General features: G+C 37.4%; 1 protein-coding gene across 1 annotated transcript; it reads left to right on the forward strand.

The window, feature by feature from the left end:
- Nucleotides 1–311: 311 nt before the first annotated feature.
- si:dkey-1d7.3 (transmembrane protein 132D) lies at nucleotides 312–22,827 on the forward strand. The gene is made up of 9 exons (XM_056268287.1): nucleotides 312–363; nucleotides 685–1,558; nucleotides 9,466–9,612; nucleotides 12,243–12,417; nucleotides 14,686–14,829; nucleotides 16,616–16,821; nucleotides 18,219–18,489; nucleotides 18,693–18,884; nucleotides 21,088–22,827. Exons 1-9 carry the CDS (start codon nucleotides 312–314, stop codon nucleotides 22,504–22,506), a joined length of 3,480 nt encoding a protein of 1,159 aa, XP_056124262.1. The 3' UTR covers nucleotides 22,507–22,827.
- The last annotated feature ends 330 nt before the right edge of the window (nucleotides 22,828–23,157 follow it).

Here is a 23,157-nt window from a genome sequence, read left to right on the forward strand (position 1 = left end):
AGGTATAGCTTTCTAGAAACATAAAAAAAATTTTGATAGCATATTTACCAAGTATAATATTCTGTGAAAGTAACCTTGCTTTTACTGTGTTTTTGAATGAAAGATTTTAAGAGAACATATTCCTATAGAACAGTCATTCACAACCGGTGGGTTGTGATTCAAAAATGCATTTCAGATCTGTTTTGATAGTTGCAGATAAGAAGAAATGCAAATAATAAAATAATCAAACGAAATAAGGATAGCAAAATAGATTAGCTTTATTAACTCAAATGAGTATTTTTTCCATCTAAATTAGGCACATACCAATTGACATGTTGTGTGATTTGCCCTCATCCTCTAAAACCATGAAGAAAACTATGAAAGGTATAAGGTATGGCCTCAAACGCAATGGAGATAAACATGATTCGTGCCAACCAAAATGTTTTTGTGCAGAGAATTATTGGCAAAAAAACATTGAAATTCACGTTGTGTGATAAACAATTATGGTATTGGTGTTGGCGCCACTTGATGTCTAATCAGGTCTCTGAAACAAACCACCTTAAAGCCACTTATTTTAATACGCACTCTAGAGGCCATTTGGGTCATGTGATGTGTACAACATTTACCATTAAATAAATACCATTAATTCTTCATAAGTATGTCTTTCTGTTATGCTAATCTAATTTGATTCATTGTGTCCTCAAGGAATGAAGGTTGTGGAATTGTCAGATGACCCAAGTTCACTGTCCCCTCTCGCTGTTCTTCCAAGTGTGAACTATCAAATCATCAATGCAGACTATCTTCTTCTCAGAGAGACAAGTCAGGATGTAATGGACAACTCCAGCCTACGGGCACAAAGGCAACCTTTCATCCTCACTGGACTGAATGGCCAGCCGGCAATCAATGTCAGCTATGGTCCCATGTCTTTGGAGCAGTCTATACCACTGCATATGATCCACACTGGCCCCAGGATCCGACCATTTATTCTGGCCCGTCAAGTACGGTCATCTACACCTGCCTTGTATGTGTTGTTTTATGCGACCGGTAATAGGGATGATATAAGTGAAGGGCCGATCCAAAACGTCCCAGGGCAGAATGAAGTAGGGTACGTTTGTGTTACAGCATACGCCTTCTGGGAATCCAGGGAGATCAAGGACAGCTGCTCCATCTCGGCAGATGGTGGCTTCTGCTTGGTGCACCTGAAGCCCGAGTCAGCGTGGTTCAACCCTGGAGGTGGCAGGTCGAGCTGGGAGCAGAGAGGTGATCAAAGAGGAAATGTTGCTGAACTTTACTACCAGATTAGACCCAGTCCCAGTGGACAGTGTGTCCCACAAGAGAGCAAAATAAGAAGGGGTCCACAGCATGGTGACCCGGGACGGCAGATCTATGGAGCCTCCATGAAGAGGATTGGGACTGTAAACCTCCTGCGATCACCTCCAGGAAACCCCACGTTTATGCGCTTGCGCCTCGGAGGAGCCGTAATCATCCAGACGTCCTCGAAACCACTGAAGACCACAGACACCGCCACTTTCTACGTGTTCCTATCAAGTACATCACCGGTTGAACATTTCATACTCAGGTAGGTTGATTTCATCTTATCTGCCAATTTATTTAAAGGGATAGTCACCTAAAAATCATTTACTCGCCTTCTTGTTGGTTGTTTGTTGATCTATCCCTCTAATGAGAATGGATGCATGCATTTTAAAGTAAAGAAGCTTATATATACAAAATATAGCAAAAACAAATGTCTGGTAGATTTAACCTGACTTTTTAGGCTATAATAATTTTCTGCTGCTATCTGGAATTCTGCCACAAATCTGTACACACAATGCAATAAGACCAATGCAAACAGAAATTGGATTTACCCTGTTCAGGATTATATGGTTTTCTCAGAAGGCACAACAAATGTCAACTGTTTTCCTGGAAGAGACTTTTTGGTCAGATGAAGAGGAGTTGCATTGGGGATTGAGATGTCCCATTTGGAATAGAAGTGTGGGACAGTGCCAACAGATGTGTCAAACGCCCAAGAAGCTTAGCTCGAATTTAACAAGTATGCTACACTACAGTCATGCCACTTTATAGCCGACAGAATGTAACGGTCCCACTCAGTATACAGATTACCCAAATGTAATAACCTTGTGCCGGCTCAATTCACTTTTCCAACTGGAGGAGTTTCAAAGGCACTCTTCCATAAATGGCAAAATAATGGGGAAATTATTTGGCTGCATTCATTTCTTAACTTTGCATTATTTGTGTGGCTTCTCTCCCCATAAATAATGCATCAACTTAATGGAGCAAGAAAACAAATACCTAATAACTACTTGAGTCCTTTGGGCAGAAGTGAACATATTACAGCAAGAGCTCTATCGAACAAAAACACACTGCAATCAATTTTTCCTAAGTCTAACCCCACATCAATAGAGAAAGAACAAATAAATGAGTGAAATTGCTTTTATAGGCAATTTTTCTGGACCAAAGGTATTTTTCTTTTTCTTAGAAGTTTGCATGCGACATGAACTTAGAAGGCAAATTAAACTGTTGGGAAAGATTTTAATCGAGAACTGATGTGGTAAATCGTATTCTGATCCATATTGTAAGACACTAGTCCAAATAGAGTAGTTGAATTTAGATTTTCTTTAGACAATATGGTTTGATAGACTTTTAGACTGATTTGATACTTGAGGTGCTTTCACACTTGGTTCAATTGCCTGGTCTGAACTCGAGTTCGATTGCTCCCCCTCCCCCTGCCCCCGCTGGATTGTGTTCACATTATATTATTTGGGTCCGAACTGAACCATGCTGCGTTTGCATGATCAAAGCAACAGCTGTTTACCCCTGTTGCATGGTAATGACAATGCAGGAGAAGGCGGCAAAATGCATAGTATTGCTCACCTCACCTCACATTTATATTTTGGTTTTTGAAGTGTGTTGGTTTTAAACCTTTGGCTTTGTGTTCAAAGCGTCAGCACATAATGGCGGCACATGCGTCTATCTGCCACGAATGTACGGCAAATATTCTAAAGAGCGCGGGAGCACATATACATTCTTTCTGCTTGCAGTGTGTGAGTCACGCTTGTCAGGAAAATGAGTGCGACGCACACAAACACAGTTTTTTTTTAATCAGACGTCATCAATAGAGGTTCACATCAGCAGCGAACTGTACCGGAGTTCACATGAACCTTTTTGATGCAGACTTGGGTACAGTTCGTGGGTGCTCACTCGAGTTCTGAAATCAGAGTTCACATCATCCAAACTCTGGCCAAAAGTTCTAGTGTGAAGTCTCCCTTTGAATTGTGCTGGTTATTTTGGGTAGTTGAGAAATCCTACTTCTGAGATATACATTTGACCGGCAGCTAAGCCCCATATACCACCTGAGCCCCCAATATCCTTGCGGCTCTTCGCTCGGTTCTGATAGGGTTTACTTTGCCCCCGGCCCTGGCTCAAATGGACATTCGCTTTCAGTGTTAGCAGTAAAGTGAGGTAAAGGCTAGAATCCAGAAGAAATTGATTTTATCCAGGGAAAAATCTCTGCCCCACTTCACTACTCTCTCCAAGATTGAGTCCAGACCCCTGAGGTTATGATAGATAATCCACACGCTGATTGAAAATTAGTGAAGTCTTTAACCCTTCAGAGATTTTCTATCTTTTTACCAGAAAGTTATTTCAACTGGAGGCTATCAAGACTACATAGTCTAGTTCAGACTTCCATCAGACATCACAAGTTATGGAGTGCCTTGTCCTGTGCAGCTCAACAAACAGGATTTCTAATACAAAAAAAAAAAAAAAAAATTGGAAAATAACTTTTATTTAAAATTATTTTACACCACACAGAATACACAGGGTACACACTTATTTATTGTTGTTTATTAGAACAGTGTTTGTTCTATCAAAACTATTCCATTCTAATTTATTCTATTCTGCTACTTAACAAATCATTAATCTATAAATAAAATAATTTTTAAAATAGAATGATTGATTAATGAATGCAATGAAGTGGTTCTTTTTCTGTTCTGCTTAACGGATTATTCATATAGATCTATATAGTTAGAAATGTTTTGTTTCTACCATATATTTCAGTTGACAAACTATTGACCCTAGCATTATGTAATATTAGGCCGTGAGACAGACGGTTGATTGGTACCATTTTGAGGGATTAAACCGCATGGTGATTTTTGTGTAGGTATATGACCCTGTATTTGAAAAATGTGTGATAGCATTAGATTCAAGGTAGTTTTTGGTTACGGAGGATGATTTTCAAACATATGTCAAGAAAAAGGATAAATTAATTTATTTATCTTTAAATGAATCTTAAATTGTATACATTTTTTATGAAATTTTATAAATTTTTATAATAAAAAAATCATCATTTTTTTAAATACATTTTTAAAATTATAAAAGGATAAATTTTTCTCTCTTGTAGTCACTGAACACCTTACCTTGAGGTAGGATGATATAAGTGTTGATTTCTAATGAAAGCTACCATGGATCGGATGCTATCACACATTTTCCAACACTAGAGATGTTTACCTTCATGAAAATCAAAAAGAAATTTAATCCCTCAAAATTGTACCTGTAGCCCAAATTTGGGGTCCCGTCTCATGGCCTACATGTATTATAAAATATATTACCTAATAATGAATGTTATTATGAAATCTTTCTATTTCTATTCTGTTGTCTGCTAATTAAATTACATTTATACATGTTTTGTTTTTCATTTTTGCATAAAAATATGCATTAATATGTTTTATAAAAATATTGCTCAGAGTCATTAATGAAAATTATTATGTAAATGTAATCAAAATATTATTTATTAACAAACTATTATATTATTAACAAACTATTAATCTGTTAAGCATTAGTTAATATTTTTATTATACTGTATTATATTGTATTAATATTTCTTATTAATTAATATGATGAAGTGATTCTATTCTACTGGTTAACAGATCATTAATGTACATTTATGTACTGTAGATAAATGTTTTGTTTCATTCATATATTTGAATAGACACAACAAAATCTGCAATTCTATGAATCTGTTAAGCATTGCATTTCACACATAATATCACCTATTCTATTCTATTCTTTTCTATTCTATTCTGTATTTTATCCTGCAGGCAGCACCATGCAGCTCCACATCAATATTCGTCTGTCTTTGATTTTGTGTCAGAGATTTATTCCATCAAGATCCTCATTATAGATTTGACTGAATTCTTTTGTCACTCATGCATACAGTGTTTCTTTCCCTGGCGCTCTCTCTTTTTCTCTCTCTTTCTTTCTTTTTCTCTCTCTTTCTTTCTTTTTCTCTCTTTGTATTGCAGTTTCTTTTTTCCTTATTTTCCTCTCAAGCTTTCATTGTTTCTCTTCATTTCCCTGGAATTAAAAATGTTTGGATTATCCAACCCAGGGCGTCATCCGTCTCTAAAAATGGCATGCCTGCCCTGAAGATGATGACAATACAAAATGGGTCAAGACAGACTCTGATCCCTCTCCCTTAAGTCCCAGGGGTTGACTGGTGCTATCCCAGAGATCTACATGCGACGTGAACTGATATCAGCAGTGATATCATGTATTTCTGCTCAATACCAGATACAAGTCATGTGTATTTATCGCACTATGCATTCTGTGAAATAATCAGTAACACTTTACAATAAGGTTCATTAGTTAACATTATGTATTAACTGAGCAACATAGTCATGAACTAACAATGAGCAATACATTTGTTACAGTATTTATTAATCTTTGTTAATATTAGTTAATAAAAATACAGCTGTTCTTTGTTTGTTCAAGTTAGTTCACAGTGCATTAACTAATGTTAACAAATACAACTTCTGATTTGAATAATGTATTAGTAAAGTTGAAAATAATGTTAACTAAGATTAATAAATGCTGAAGAAGTTCTGTTCATGTTAACTAAGGTAGTTAACTAAGTACCCTTATTGTAAAGTGTTACCAAATAATAATTTAAATGCACATCTGCATGTTTAAATAAATGCACAGGCTCATTGTGCACATTGCTAATGAATCATATCCGCTGCATGACAATCTGTTGTTTTTGAGGCAGAATTGAAGTGTGTGCCGTGAAACAGAAAGAAAAGAAATGGATGAGGGGTTTAGGAAAGATAATGCAGTGTGTCACAACGCTGTCAGCCGCTCTCATTCTACTTCTCCCACCGTGACCTGTTTCCTCTATGGCTCCACTTCCCGAGACGCCTGACTCCAGCACATGTCTGGGAGATTCTCACGTGGCAAGATTCCACGGTCTCTAAGTCCCATCAGTGGAGACGAGGGACCGGCGAACTGTCTGGCTGGTGGATAAAGCCGAGAGATACAGGGGAAAAAACAGAGGAGAAAAGAAGCATTTGGCTCTGTCTTTAAACTGAATGGTGGACATGTGGTTGTGTTGGCCCAAGCCAAAGGAGAGAAAGAGATTAAATTCTCTAGAGCGGCAAACTCGCTCTACACCCTTGATGAATACAACATTGTTAAATGTGCAATCGCGCAAGATTTATATCTGGCAAGTGAAACGGGGAATTGAGAGTCGTGCCGGCTGACCTCAACCCGTGGTTAGCACTAGCAGGTCTTACGAACAGGATTTATATCTCCTTCGACAACCATTAATGTGTTTGTACATGTTTGTTTATTTATTTTTTATATAAATGTGGCCATGAGCCAGGTTGAATGGAAAGGGATGTCAGTGCAGATGGGCTTGAGATGTGTTGGTTTTCTGTCCATCAGAGAGGTGAAAGTTTTCCACCTCAACCTTTCATTGCGCAGGTCAGCCTCTTTAACACACACACTCTCTAGCAAACATTCAGTTTGTACTGGACATGTTCATTGTAACATACATGAATGTTTACTGTGTGAGCCTGTGTGCATTTTTCATTTCAGTATTGCCAAGAGGGTCATAATTATTATACTTTTTTTTTTTTTTTGTAGTTACATAAAAAGTTAGATTGGCCTAATTTGAATCTGAAAAGTTAGACTGATTAGGTCTAACTAATTTCTAGTCTTATAGTGGATTTATGCAACTGGCCCCTGGTCGAGTTTGTACAGCATCTTATCCAGATTTTTTTTTTGATAAATATCCTTTAAAGAACAAAGCCAAATATACATTCTGCTCGTGGATGTTGAGATTATTTGATAAATTGTGCTTCAAATCTTCAAAATTATGCTAATCTGGAACATTTTGGCAAATTGAATCCTCAAGAGTTCATTACACTACCGTTTAAAAGTTTGGATCAGTAATTGACAACCCCCTTGACCTGCAAGACATTTAGATTTTTTTTAATGAAAATAATTAAACAGAGGCATCAGTAAACTATTATAGAAAGTTTATTAACACGCATTTAAGTGAAGTCTGTGAAAAAAATCGAATCAAAACATGTACAAAGTTATTCAACCCCCAAAAGTAAAATTTGGTGCAGAATCTTTTATCCTTTGTAACCTCCAATAAACGCTGCAAGTGCTTAGAAGCTTCTGTCACCTCTCTACTGCAATCTTGGCTCATTCTTCGCTTGAAAAGGCTTCCAGATCACTGATAATCTCTGGTTTTCACGTTACCACTGCTTTCTTCAAATTCCATCAAGACTGTACAGGCCACTTAAGAAATTTCTACGACTGATCCCTGAACCAAGTTTAAGTATATTTGGATGTATACTTTGGGATGGATGTCCTGCTGGAAAGTCCATTAATCATCAAGCTTCAGTCTCTGCACCGAAGGCATCGCCATCTTTGCCAAAATGGCTTGATACTTCAAAGAATTCATGATGTCCTTCATACAGTCAAGATTTCCACTACCTGCAACTGCAAAGCATCCCATATCAAGATGGGACCACCTCCATGTTTGACCATGGAGATGGTGTTCTTCTGCTCATAAGCTTTACCTTTTTTGCATCAGACATACTGATGATCCATATAGGTCCAAATAGTTCCAGTTTGGTCACATCACTCCATAAAACATAATTCCAAAACTCCACAGGTATATCCAAATGAATTTCAGCATATTCAGTTTGGCTTTTAATGTTCTTCTTGGTCCAGAGTGGCCTTCGGCAAGACGTCCCAACATGAAGGTCATGCTTGTTTAGTGTTCTTCTTATACTCTGCATTGAAATGTTTTTTTCCTCCTTTCATCAGATCATCTTGCAAATCTTTGCAGTAAATTGAGTTTTTTTCTCAGTTGCTCTGATCAAACATTTTATTCCCCTTAATGATATTGTGCTTTTTCTTCAACACCCTCAAAGGTTTTCTGGTTCAACAAATTTGAAACTTATGAATAAGGCTGCCAGTTGTGTCTCTAGAAACTTTTAGTGTTTTGGAAATCTTCTTTTTGCCATAGACTTTCTAATGTAATAAAACATAGCTTTTGTGAGAGCTCTTTTGACTTGGCCATTTTGCTACTCAACTTAAGCACATGCATGGGCTAAATGTATGTATGTGTAACAGCACAAGCTACCTCAGTTTTATTATAGAGTTTCCAAAGGCTTAATTGTGTTTCAACACAATTTTGTACCATACCATAGAAATAATTGACTTCAGAACAGCAGCTTTGAATAGGAGTTGAATAATGATGACATAGCTGTATTACAAAAAAGCCTACATATCTCAAAAGCATTACATTACATATCGACATTATCACTTTTGATTTGACACTAAACTGTTATAGATGCAATAAAAAAACCGGTATCTTTAAAAAAAACCTTACATTTGTAAATTATTAGTCTCTGGGGGGTTGAATAATTTTGATTGCAACTGTATAAGGTTAGAAAATACTTTTTGTTTCAAATAAATGGTGTTTTCATCAAATCTGTTCAAAGAAGTCTCCAGAAAAAATATATCACAGTTTTAATGGTTTAATTGAGTATTGAAATATTAAGCAGCACAACTGTTTTCAACATTGATGATAATAATATTTCTTGAGCATTAAATCAGCATATTAGAATGATTTCTAAAGGATAATTTGACACTGAATACTGGAGTTATGATGCTAAAATGAATTCAGCAAAACTTGGAAAAAATACATTTTTTTTTTATTCCATTCCATATTTTAACATGAAAAACAGGTATTTAAAATTGTAATAATGTTTCACAATATTACTGTTTTTACTGTATTTTTGTCCAAACAAATGCAGACTTTGAGCGCAAGAGAGTTCTTTTAAAAACATAAAGTCTTATCAACCCCAAACGTTTTAATAAATGTTACTGTATTTTTGATAAAAAAAAGATTACTTGGTGAGACTTCTTACTGACCTTAAACTTGAATGGTAGTGTATAACTGTACCTGTGTAATTGTAAACACAATTTGATTTTCTAGTTTTTGCCTAATGCAAGTTGTGTAGCACCAGCCAGTAAGATTGCAACTGACTATGACCTCACCTTTTGTGTGCAATATGCTTCAGGCGTTCAGTAAGCAGACTGTGGGCGTCCGCCTGAGGCTGAGACCTTAACATTGATGTCATCCGTGTGTTTGTGTGTACTTTCTCACAGAGCCACATCCAGAAAAGGCATGTCATTCAGCACAGCCAGACCCAGCGACGCGCACCTGTGGGACATCACTCTGGAACCTGGGAGAGGAAGTGACGCCCAAACCATCTCTGTGTCCTGCCAGAAGAAACGCACATTTGCTAGCAAAAGGCAAGCCCTCGCTGCATCACCTTCGTCGTTCTTAGAAACCACTCAGCCGCAGACTCTCCCTAGCTCACATTTCAAATGCATTTCATTGCTAAAATGCTTTTTTCTGCCCTTGCACATTGCCAGATGGGGTCTGTTTCCTCTGAAACTATGAGAATTAAGTGACAGATTGCAAAATTATTTTTTGACAAAAAAACCCAGTCTTCTAATTTCTTCCCCCCCACTCATTGTTCAGGTACTAACAGATGTTCAGGCAACCTGTTCGCCTTTCGCAGGATGGTATTTTGAATGAAAATTAAAAACCATCTTTTTCTGGTTAAAAGGTGCAGTTTAGCTGCGTTTAACCTGTACAGACACTTAGCTTCAGAGGAAAACTCGCCACATTGCGATTTCATGATTAATGGCACACATCAATTCTGTAACGTAGGTATTCGTGTGGAAAACGACTGAAAATAACTTCATAAAAATGTGTTGTCTTTCCATCACCTCAGCTGCTGGTATCCACAGAAAACGCACAACTCCTCCACTGTTATTAAGAAGAATGAGCTTTGAGTTCATATTACCTCTGTGCATCTAAGCAGGGGAGCGATTGGCTTGGATTTCATATAAAGGGTTTTGAGTGTTTTTGGATCCAATTCAAAAATGCGTCTTGAAAACTGTGAGCATCTTATTAATAAGAGCCTCCATCTGGGTGTCATATTTCTCTTGGTCTCATTGATTCTTGTTCGGTGTCCATGGCAATGGGTTGTCATTATTATTGCAGATTATAGTGTGTATCATGTACTATACTATAACAGCATACTACTGTATATGCATGTACTAGTTCTATAGCTAGCATCTTGTAATAGACTGCACACTAAGAATGTTTTTTGTCAATTTTGAAGATCTCCCTCCGCCCATCATAGATGGTTTCAGATTTACAGGAATCAAAAGGGATATCACTCTTATGAATACTTGATTTATTATTTAATTTTATTATTTTTAAAGACTCCATTCAATTTAAATGGGAGTTTTTATTCAATGGATGTTAACTTTGAAGTCATCTAATGTACTGCATTAAATTGGCAAAATAATCTTGTTGCAGATTTTGAAGCACTGTTCAAAAGTTTGGGGTTGATAAGATTTTTTTACAATGTTTTTGAAAGAAGTCTCTCACACTCAACAAGGCTGCATTTATTTGGTCAAAAATAGAAATATTTTGAATCATTATTATAATTTAAAATAACTGTTTTATATTGTAATATAGTTGAAAATAGAATGTAATTTATTCCTGTAATTGTGAAGCTGAATTTTTTTCAGCATTATTACTCCAGTCTTTAGTGTCACATGATCCCTCAGAAATCATTCTGATATGCTGATTGGTGCTCAACAAACATTGCTTCTTATTATCAATGTTGAAAACAATTGTGTTGCTTAATATTTTGGGTGACAGCATTTATTTGTTCTTGAAATCATTTCTAACATTATAAATGTCTTTACTTCTTTATTGTCACTTTTGATCATTTTAATGCATCCTTGCTGAAACATTTTTAAAAAAAATTTTTTTAAGTTACTGACCCCCACATTTGGAACAATAATGGACTAAAATGTTTGATTACTCATCTTGCGCTTATACGTATCAGTATTGTACAATCCTGCCTCACCTTCTCGTTTTAACAGGAAACTAGTACAGAATCAAAATCTCCTGAGCTAAATCCATTTCAATCGTTAACTGAATCATGTGGTTATATGATGTTGATTATATCGTCTTTTACACTGCTTTGAAACTATAATAGATCAAACCCTTTACAACATGGGTGTTGTCACCAGCTGCCCTTCAGCAAGCGGTATATCCTGACTACTTTCTCCGGAGCCCTTATTTCCACGTTTTACAGCGACGGCCCACTTTACTTTAATCATCCTTGGTGCATCAGTATGTTAGACCAGCTTAAAGACCAGCACGTTCTGCAAGATTAGAACAGAGGTCTCCACATTAACTAGTGAAGAGCCGAATGGAGAGGATTCCACTGCATTAGAAAACACTTAATACAGCATAACGATGATGGGACATGTCTCATGCACTTGACCTTTCACCCCTGATGACTTAACAATGGTCTTTATTGATATATACACTGTATATATATATATATATATATATATATATATATCACTTTATTGTCATTTAAGACAATAATATAAAGGAATGGGGAGTTTTGAATCAAATCTCGAAGGATGTGTCCACTCTGAGGAAAAGCTTTTTACCCCTTTACGATGCTTTCAAAAATTCCTTTACTGTGAGAGTTACTGCATGCCATATAGAAATGCATGAACCACTGTATAAGAAGTTGTAGAAAAGTTAGATTTTTGCCTTTCTGTTAGTTATATAAAAGCACTTTATCAAAGCAAATTCCAGCTGAAAGGCCTGTTGTGAGCTGAATAATGCTCCTGCGATGAACCTACTGATACGCTCATTAGAATGCTGAGTGTTTTAATGCTACTGAAGTGGATTAGATGCTCCATCTCTCCTGATAACTGATTGTGCTTTCATTATTAAGATTCCACACCATCCTCTTTGACTCAATATGTCTCTGTTGTCCCAGGAAGCGAATTTAAGCCACTTGGGAACTGACTGTGTTCTGATGTTTTATTTACAGAGGTCTGCTGGAGGTCTTGCAACTGGACTTTGAGACAGAGGAGCAGAGTGACCAGTTAGAGAGCCAGATGATCACGTGGCGACTGGAGCTGCCTGGAAACATGATACGGGATGAAGGGACCATGAGGATTTACACTATTCAGAGAGACTATGTGGGAATAGCACCTCTGATCACGGTTGGGAATGTTTGTTTTTACCTTCGATCAACTTGTGTTATGATTACATGGAACCTTTTTAGAAATGATTGATCTCTCTCTATACAATGACAGCTTATAGTGCAGGATCCCCCCACAGTTATAGGAAACCTGGAATTATCTGGGAATTAAATTTTCTGTTATATAGAGGAAACACAAACATAAATAGAAATATATATTTATAGATAAATACAAATATATATTTTTTTTATACAAACTATCATTGTTTGTAAAGCTCTATGTAAAGTTATTTTAAAATTGTGAAGAAAAAAACTTGGAATGACATGTGGGTGAATAAGTGAGAGAATTGTAATTTTTTTGGTTGATCTATCCCTTTAACTTGGCTAAGGTTTTATGAGGTCACGATGTCTGTGAAACGTGGACATGAAATCACATTGGTGTGACAAGTATTTGTCATGCTTTGTGTAAAAACCTTTGACTATAAAGCTACAATGACAGGCTAGCCTTTATAAATGATTTATGTGTCTTTGTTCTGTCTGTGTGTTTTTGTGAGTGTGTACGTGTGTTAATTGTCCAGCGGCGCAGTGCCACTTCTTTCACCCTTTGATCTCTTCCTCCAGTTGGTCACACTACTGCAGAATATACCCTAACGAAACTGACATTCGTTTAATGAGGACATGCACATAATTCCCAAAGCCATCCACATGCAGTCCTTTTGCAAGTTCACCAGCATTCATTAAAATATAAAAATATAGCTTTTTTTAGACAAATAAAACCAAAAGAGATTGTGACAATTCATTGATATCAAGCGTCCATTTTACGGCTAGCTGCCAGATCTATTTACTGGAACGGTCTATTTCACAGCATGACCCTGTCTCTGAAATAACACCGCCATAAGAGTGTGGGATTTTGCCGGTAACTTTTCAAATCAAAGTCAGCATCTGTTGTGTTGCGTTTGGAGGATGCTCGTGGACATCTGTTGGGTCTAGAAGTTAAATCTACGCTCAAACCCAATCATCCTAGTGTTCGTCATCACAGTGGCACACTGTAAGATAATCATTAGGGTATTAAACTCAGACAGAGCTTGTCTGATCCACGATTGTTGCCTTGACATTTTTGACCCGTTTAAGATTTTCCTCGCCACCAAAAGGAGATTAAGCTTATTAGATGATGAGAATGCTTGTTCTTAGTATTAGCCTATTTATTTCTTTTTAAAGTGCATCGGATTTCTTCCATATGTACATACTTCAGTTCTAATTAGGCATGGGACACTGTGAGATTTACATACATTTAAGTTTTTTGGATGCTTTAATTAGTGTGCTGTTAAACAGTTTGCACAGTGAAACGCTGTCTCTTCAAATATAACTCCTTTAAAGCACTACAGCCATACATATTCAGACGGAAGTCTTTGGCCGTTGTTTTCTGGACTCAATTGGGATTGTTTTTGCTGTCTAGTTGGACCAGTAATTAAGACTTTTTTTCTACCCTGCCTGTCAACATTTTCTCGACCCCAACAATAAAAATGGGTTCCATTTTTTTGTTTAGCAAAATATGTAGCAAAGTTTTTGGTACAAATATTTATACATATTTTTTATATTTTATATTTTCATTATAATTACTTTTTCTTTACAAATACAATAAGCTGGAAATTATACATTATATAAAATAAAACCATAAATTCATAAACACTTTTGTTGGAAAACAATTGTATATGCCAAACATTACTGATTGGTATGTAGTTTTCATCAGATTATTACAGATGTATTTTAATCATATTTGTGCATATTCAACAAAAACTCATATTTTAGATCATGTTGTGATGACAATTCACAGTGGGTTGAGGGTAACACTTTTTTTTTTATGGTACTTTTAAACATTCTGCTGACTATAAGTAGCGTTGTACCTACATGTCAACTACATCTCATTAGAGAATTAGTAGACTGCTTAATATTTGCTAACTTTATTTTGATGGTCCCCCAACATTCTACAGACTATAAGTAACTTTGCAAGTACACGTCAACTTTTTCTACTAACCCTAACCCTTCCCTCTACTAATACTCAACTAATACTCCAATAAGAGTTAGTTTTCATGTTGGTGCAACGTTATTTATAGTCAGCAGAATGTTTAAAGGGGACCATCAAAATAAAATGTAACCCAACAATGTAGAATACATGACAGATAACCAAAGTTTGCAACTTTAAACCTTTTTTTCTGAGCATGTCAATTTTGAAAATGTAGTTTTGCACGTCTTTAGTGCTAATTGAGTGCTCTTTGTTGTGCTTTTCCAGGACACGGAGCTCCTCAACACAGCCGTGCTCACTGGTAAGAGGGTTTCTGTGCCTGTGAAAGTGTTGGGCGTTGAGGCTGATGGCTCCATCACGGACATCACTAACTCTTCTCGCTGCAGGTCTTCAGACCAGGATGTCCTGAAGGTAATGCATGTCAAGGTCAGGCCACTTTTGACAGCTTCAGCAATCTCACACTCTGTGTGCTTCCTATTAGCAGCCTTACTGTGCTTCTGAATGACATGTCTATTAGAACTGGGAGAGCACAGAAGAGAGGGGTCAGTGGAGTCGGCTTAGATGGCCACCACTTCCTAGTTCCTCACCAAAAAAGAGAAAAGCAGGAGGGTGACAGACGTTGACCCGAAAAACCTCAGTGAACTTGTGTTTTTTACCCAAAGCACATCTGTGCTTCAGACACCTGTCTTTTTTTCCCCTGCGTATTATGAAGAGCTTGAGCCCTTTGTTATTGCCAGGTCATTCTCTGGGGCATTTCTTCTTAAGTGGTTTTGCCTCAGGACCAAGATCTTGTATTGGACACACAGTACCAAAATTGTTTATCATACAAAAGTAATCAAAAATATCCGTACATCCAAAGAAATGTATTAATATTACCATAATCTGCATAGGCCCAGCAACAGACCTCGCTAGATGAGAGCCGTAGCCTTAGCCCTCATTGAACTTGTTTTCTTTTCTTTTTTTTTTTATCTGTGCCCTAGACATCTGTGCCTTCTTTTTTGCATGCTTATTATGAAGAGTTTGAGATCTTTTTACTATTGCTGGATCATTCTCTGGAGTTTTTCCACCTAAAACACTGGCGCTTTCACTGAGAGTTTCTGAAGATGTAAAAACGAATCTCCAGTGCCCCCCTGAGCTTGTCTTCTCAGGGTTAAGCCTTAAAACATAAATGGAGGGACTCTGACTTATTCATTGGTAAAACACAGACAAGGAATGACTGCACACATGCACACAAACCCATGCATTGTCATGTTTCCTTATTACACATGCACACCTTAACTGCATCCACCCCATGAATAAATTAATTTGCCTTGAACACAAAGGGGAAGTGCAGGAGTCTCTTTTTTGTTGTCTTGAAAAGATTTTTATGGCACAGAGTTTTCAGACCACGTGCCCTGTGGTTTATAAATTAGTCTTCAAAGTACTGGGGATGAATGAAACAGTGATACAACAGTGCCCATAGATTTTCCTAATGAGACAGAACAATGTACACAGGGCCCATTACCTTATACCACACTGACGCTCATGTCTGCATAACCATAAGGAATCTTTATCTTTTTATATTTATTTACATTTATTCCTTTAGCAAGCGTTATATGCCACACCACAATAATTTATCCAGTAATATAAGACTCAATAATACAAGTTCTACAATACAACGTTCAGGGAAACAATAGAGTCGATTTTTTTCTAGGAAGTACTGGTAATTTTGTATCTTGTTGCGATGGTACCATGATGCACGACTCACTGTAGAAATTTGGAAGGGAACACTGACTTGCAAAAATTGTTGTAGTGATATAGGAAGCTATTGTCAGCTAGTGGAGAAACGCAAAGAGAGCAGTGAACGAAAACCCATTTATTGATTGATTTATTGAAGACAAATTTCTAGTTTAACTGTGAATACTGGAAGCCCGGACAACAGAAGCTGTGCAGCATGCTCTTGCAGATTTTATAGGAGGCATCACGAAGCGCTCATAGCAAAGTAAAGCTGGTCAAAAATCAGTAATGGCATCCAGATAAACCAAGGAATCGTTGAGTCTAGTTGAATGTGGCCGGTGGTGATGACAAGGAGCTCTAAGGATAGTTCACCCAAAACTGAACATTTTGTCATGATGGAGCTATTGAATTTGTTTTTTTTTTTAAACCTGTCAAACTACACTAAACAGAAATGAACTTAAAATGCTATTTCCACACACAGGTGTCTGAGAGGTGTGATGCTGTGTATGTCAACGGCAAGGAGACGCGTGGGAGAGTTCGGACGATGGTGAACTTCACCTACAGTTACCTGAGCACACAGCTGGAGGTGAGCGTGTGGATGCCTCGACTCCCCCTGCAGATGGAGATATCTGATCCAGAGCTCAGCCAGATCAAAGGCTGGAGAGTTCCTGTCACTGGGAACAAAAGGCAAGTGACGAGTATAATCAGTAGCACCTCATTGCAGTACACGAGATCTAGGGGGTGGAGTTGGATCCAGATCTAAGGGGTGGAGATGGGTAGGATTAGGGGTGGGATTAGGGATCAGGGGGTGGAGATGGGTAGGTTTAGGTATATGTAAGGTGGTAGGAGTTGGATCTGGATCCAACTCCTCCCCCTGGATTTCGTGTTCAGCAGTGAGGACCATCTCAGTATAATTCCAATCTAACACAATGTCCCAACAAACTTCATAAGGTTTACATTGTTGGTATTTTTTGTCAACATTTAACCATTTTAGAACCATTTAGCAGTTGATCAAATGTACAATAACATACATTAATGTACATCTAAATACATTTAAATTGTGACAAATATTAGTAAGTAACATATTTAAATCTGTATCAGAGAATTTGATAAGTGAAATAAATATAAAAAGTAGTTGATTTGTTACTAAATATTATTTATTTGTATTTCAACAGTCAGGAATTCAGGAAGTAGTTTACTTTTATTTCCCCATAATAGTATGATTATAAATATATGAGTACAATTCCTATTTTGAATTATCTCAGATATTTAAAGCTTAAAACCCTGCTTTTATAGATAGATAGATTAGATAGATAGATAGATAGATAGATAGATAGATAGATAGATAGATAGATAGATAGATAGATAGATAGATAGATAGATAAATGTATAAATGTATTTTCTTAAAAAAAGGTTTTAATTATTAAAATTTATTTTGTGTAATTTATATTGTGACTAGTTCTTAAATTTTAAGTTCTTTAATTGCGGTGTGAATTTTAGTTCCTCAAACTAGCTCAAAACTTTTATATTTGAGGTTTCATCTCATATGGACTTTTTCCACTTGTTCCGAAGTGTTCTTATTAGAATAGAGAATGTTTTCCGCAGAGATATCCTGGCAGTTTTCATTATACCTTCATTGTAAGGTAGAGATGAGAGATTATTATAAATTGATTATAATTAATTATTATAAATAAATAAATATGGGTTATTTCCTTAAATTTGACAAATGTAATTTTTTTTATTATTATTAATAATATTTATTTTATTGTCCTTTTTTGGGTTGTTAATAGAGTTTTTATGCGTAATTTATATTGTGAATAGTTCTTGAATTTTGAATTCTTGAGTTGCGGATTTTTATTTTCTCATTTTCTTTTTTTTTTTCTACTAGCACGTTTTCTTATTACTATAGAGAATGTTTTCCACAGAGATATCCCGGCAGTTTTTTGACATTGCAGAGACTTTCATTATAATGTAGAGATGAGCGATTGCTGAGCCTAGTCAAATAGGAGATAGCAGAAAAAAATATATAGAGAGCAGGAGAGTGAGGAAAAGAGTTGTTCATCTTTTCTCTGCATGTTTCTCAGGGTGAGCTGGGACACAGAGGAAGAGGATGAGAGGAAGGGCCGAGGCTGCATGCTGCAGTATCAGCACAGTTTGATTCGAGTGCTTACGGTCTTCACCGCAGACTCGCCAGATCCAAGCAGCCCATCTCCCGCATACTTCCTCGGCTCTGATTGGCAGGTGGATGTGACGCGGCTGGTGCGCTACTTTCTGAGAGTTGAGGAGACGAGTGTTGCACGCCTGCAGGCAGGAAGTGTTCTGACAGGCAAGGCTGTGGGAGTCACCACTGTGCAGGTAATGCTGATAATGACAGAGCCGCCCGCAGCTGTCAGTGTTACACCATGCTCATTATTCATTAAGACAATAAAGTTTAGTGTGTGTTTATTATCATTGACAATACAGACAGCTTGTAGATGAATTGCTTTTTTTTTTTTTTTAAATTGTAAAACAAATAAATGTCATATGATGCCATGCTGGGTTTGGTTTCTGTTGTCCAGGTGATGTCTCCATTGTCTGACTCGGTTCTGGCTGAGAGGATGATCCGGGTTCTGGATGATAAAGTCAGTATAACAGAGCTGGGTGTGCAGCTGGTCTCTGGCCTTTCCCTGAACCTCCAGCTCAGCCCAGGAAGCAACAGGGCCATTGTTGCCAAGACAACTACACAGGAGATCATACACTACCCCAAGCAGGTAATTCATGTAGCTACATTGGCTGTCAATCTTATTAATGGAACTATATGCTGATCAATCAAAATGCAAATAATTGCATATATAAGAGACAAGAGAAAATCCCTACAAAAAATAATTCAAAGAAATAATTATGGTGGTTGACAAGTAAATATTTAATAGAATAAGGGGCTTTAAATGTCAATATATTGTCTATTTCCATATCAAGGAAAATAAGCTTATCACGGGCATATGTGACCCTGGATCACAAAACCAGTCACAAGTAGCTCGAGTATATTTGTGGCAATAGCCAACAATACATTTTGTGGGTCAAAATTATCGCTTTTTCTTTTATGCCAAAAATCATTATAGTATATTAAGTAAAGTAAAGATGATGTCCCATGAAGACATTTTGTAAATTTCCTACTGTAAATATATAAAACATTTATTTTTGTGAGTGAATGCAGCACAATCGCGAACATAAATGGACAACTTTAAAGGCGATTTTCTCAATGTTTCGATTTTTTTGCACCCTCAGATTCCAGATTTTCAAATAGTTGTATCTCGGCCAAATATTGTCCTATCCTAACAAACCACACATCAATGGAAAGCTTATTTATTCATCTTTCAGATGATGTATAAATCCCATGTGACTGGTTTTGTGGTCCAGGGTCACATATAGTAGAGTCCAAATATTAACATTAAATTGAAATACAAATTAGCTACTAAAGAAATACATAACCCATTAAGTTGTTTTAGTATCTTTAGTCTCAGGTACCTGTTTTTCACTATCTACAGTAAGCATTGACCATTAAAACCGTGTCTACACCTACACCAGACGCAAGCAACGCTACAAAAACACAACAAATTCCAGACAGTGAAATGATGCCCCGCTTTATTTCTGACATACTTCTACTAAGAGGGACAAATTAATTTGCAACGGTCAGTTTGTCGCGTCCAGTGACCTCTTCTAGCTGTTGCGACAGCGGTCATGTCCGGCGTAGACACGTTGTTCGGTATAAGGAACAAGAGAACACTGAGTTCAGCAATGCTCTAAATTCCTTTATATGATTGCTAGTTCCATTGCCATGTCTGAGTGGCATAACATGATCCAATCAATATCAAACTATTAGTACTCAGCGAGAGGCCTCATTTGTCTTGTGATGGGCTTTGGAAGCAGTGCTCCTCAGGCAATGCATAATGTATTTCACCCCAGAATATAGGACAGTTCTGTGGTGGCATTTGCTTATACTGTATAAGCCAGGGAATTTCAATTAAAGTTCCAAGAGGTGCGGTATATTAAAAGATAAGATCAGATGTTTTATCAGGCTATTATTATTTTTACATTTAGATACATATGTAAGGCAGAAGGCCATTTGACAGAAAAGATACTGTATGGGGGCTCAGGGTTTTGTCTGAAGTTTTTATGCTTAAATTAAGTATCTACTAAAAACAATGTACATAATCAAAACGTTCTCATCATGAGTAGAAAACCAAGTTAACTAGTAATTTCAAAGTTTTATTTGTCTTTCCTTGCCATCTACAAATATTTTTTCCAATTATAACATTGTTTATTATGAAATGCTCTTAACATGCTGTTAAATAATGCTAAATGTAGATGAAAAAAATCATCTATATATGATCAAAAGTCATAATTGTATTTGCTGCATTCTTGTTTTCTCATTTTATAAAAATATTAGAGGATGTAGCGCCGATAGATCATTACCATAAACAACCCTGAGCATTGTGGTGTGAACAGCTTCTTTGTTTTGAAGTACTGCTCACTTTAAACTGTAAAAACGGTAAAATGGTGCTACAGTTGCTCCAGTTGGAACCAAGCCATGATCCGGAACTGGACCACAGGCCGCTATTTGAGGATTCCTGGTGTAGATGCAACAGCTTTGGGCTTATTGTGCCACAGCTCGTTGCTGTAAATACTCTACACTGTGCACTGGTGGCTAAGCAAATTGAGTTTTGAACACAAGCGCATAAATATTGATCCATTTGGATAAATGGACCTCCATGCATGGAGTTTTTTAGGCCATATATCCTGCCAAAGGGCTACTTGATTTGAAATGAACATGGTTGTGTCTCTGAGATACTGTGCTAGCTGTCATGCTAACTGGGAATTATTTCCAAGTTTACCAGCTTTGATGGTTTCAACTTTGATTAGCCTGTTCCAATTTTATGTAACGTTTAAGTAATATTTTTCAACTTTCTACAACAGGAGGCGGTGGTCGGCTGCTGGCTGAAGTTCAGTGATGGCTCCCAGACTCCTCTTGATTTGTACGATCCCAGTGGTTATTCTCTCACTATTTCTTCATTGGACACAAGGGTAGCATCTGTGCGGAAGACACCTGGGTCTGTCTTTGTTGTGGTCGCTGAAGCCGAGGGACAGGGCTTACTTCTCAGAGCAGAGCTTGCTATCTGCGAGGCCTGTCAGAAATCCAAACGCAAGAGCAAACTAGCTGTGGGCGGAGGCATGGTGAAGGTGAAATTCCCGCCGGATGAACAGCTTGCGGGGACTAGCAAGAAAGAGAGCGACCAGGCCAATGATGATAACAACTCCAAATTGATCCTTACATCCGCTCTGAACATGCTTCAACACACCATTATCCAAGAGAGCACCACAAGTGCGATCAAAACGGCGACCAAATCCAATCTTCAAGAAGCAATAGGAGGTGGCGTATCCACGATTAAGTCAGTAAACACAATGGATAAAAATCTCATTACCAAGCCCGTCGCAGATAGAGTGCTAGTCACCATAAGCCCCAGAAGTCCAATTAAGAATGGATATGGAAACCTTCTTGAGAACCCCAACTTCCCGCTACCACCGGAGGAACCCAAGCGAGAACCGCCCCTAGTGGAAAGCGATCTGATACAGATGTTTAGCGTGTTTACAGACATAGAAGTCTGCATCTACACGCTAGTAGGACTATTTTGCTTGGCCGTTATCGGCGTCTTGCTTCACTGTGCCACTAACAGTGCGAGATCACGCAGCAAGAAGTCTCCGCTTCAGTGCCAGGGTCAATCCCAGCACAGGCATCACTGGGTACGCCTGGGTACAGTTGCAGAGCACAGCAGAGCTGCGCCGATTGCGACTACCTCCAAGCAGGACATGCAGGCTGCTGTGGAGATGCAAAGAGCCGTTCAGATGCAGAATAGCAAAGGCCCGGAGATGAACCAGTTGAGGGAGATCCCAGCTATTGCAGGTGAGGAGAGAACTGCAACTCTGGGACGAAGGACCAACACACTTCCTCTAAGGCGGGATCCGATGGCTCATATGGCTCCAATGGCTGTCAGGTCAGCCACCCTGCTGGCCAGGCCCGTTCGTAGCGAACCTCTACATTCTCCCACAAGTAAAAGGAATCAAGTCCACTTCACAACCTTCGCTACTCTAGACATCAAAAATCTGGCTGCTCTCAAGAAGAGCGGCCAGAACTTCAGCTGGGCCAGCCAACCGGCTGGAGGTTTTCAGGCTGCCAGTATCGGCCAGGGTGGGTTAAATGGTAAGGCCGAAAAAGTCAATCATGTACATTTTTGCAGCCCAGTGGAAGTGTTCGGTCAGACACCGGACTCCACAGAGTCCAATGGCTTTCTTCCAGAAGGTCCATGGCCTGTGGCTACACCAGTGTCAAAAGTGTGATACAGGACAGGGTTGTTTATACAAAAGCTCTATTAGCCTCATTCATGAAACACAAGCATTCTGTGTAAATTGTCTAGAAATCCATTCTTGCATAAATTGTTGCATTGAACTGAATACGACAGTTTATATGCAAATGTTTTATGAACAATTTAACACAGAAATTGTTTTTCACAAAATAAGGTCCTGTGTATGCATATGCGTGTCTGAAAAGTTTCTCTAAATTTGATGTAAATATTTCTGCAACTCTCAACAAAGTTTTTACTTTCCTGCTTTTGTATATTTGTATTATTATTAAAATCATTAGAAACAGATCACAACAAATATATATATATATATAAAAAAAAAAATATATATATATATATATATATATATATATATATAATATAAAACTGCTGATAATATAATGAAATTTGTTCTATATTGTGAATCCCTTATTGTGTTTAGCAAATACATGTAATTAAATCATTGAAATGTATAACGATTGAAATGTATTATAAAAATACAAACTTGTATAATATTGAGCTTATTTAATAATAAATAAGAATAAATTACATTTTTACTTCTGAGTATAACTGCTCTGCCAATCATAGCCCCAATTTTCAGTGTTAACTATTGATTTTCTGCTTTTATGAATTTATCAAATAAAGTGTC

The sequence above is a fragment of the Rhinichthys klamathensis genome, unplaced genomic scaffold, assembly GCF_029890125.1.
Source record: "Rhinichthys klamathensis goyatoka isolate OS25496 unplaced genomic scaffold, OSU_Roscu_1.1 h1tg000270l_1, whole genome shotgun sequence".
Taxonomy (NCBI): domain Eukaryota; kingdom Metazoa; phylum Chordata; class Actinopteri; order Cypriniformes; family Leuciscidae; genus Rhinichthys; species Rhinichthys klamathensis.

Bases quoted from the DNA above. Each gene is read 5' to 3' on its own strand.
- si:dkey-1d7.3 (XM_056268287.1), top strand. From the start codon at position 312: ATGTTGTGTGATTTGCCCTCATCCTCTAAAACCATGAAGAAAACTATG. The intron at 14,830-16,615 runs GTAATGCATGTC...TTCCACACACAG, and splicing joins CAGACCAGGATGTCCTGAAG to GTGTCTGAGAGGTGTGATGC. The intron at 18,885-21,087 runs GTAATTCATGTA...TTTCTACAACAG, and splicing joins TCATACACTACCCCAAGCAG to GAGGCGGTGGTCGGCTGCTG.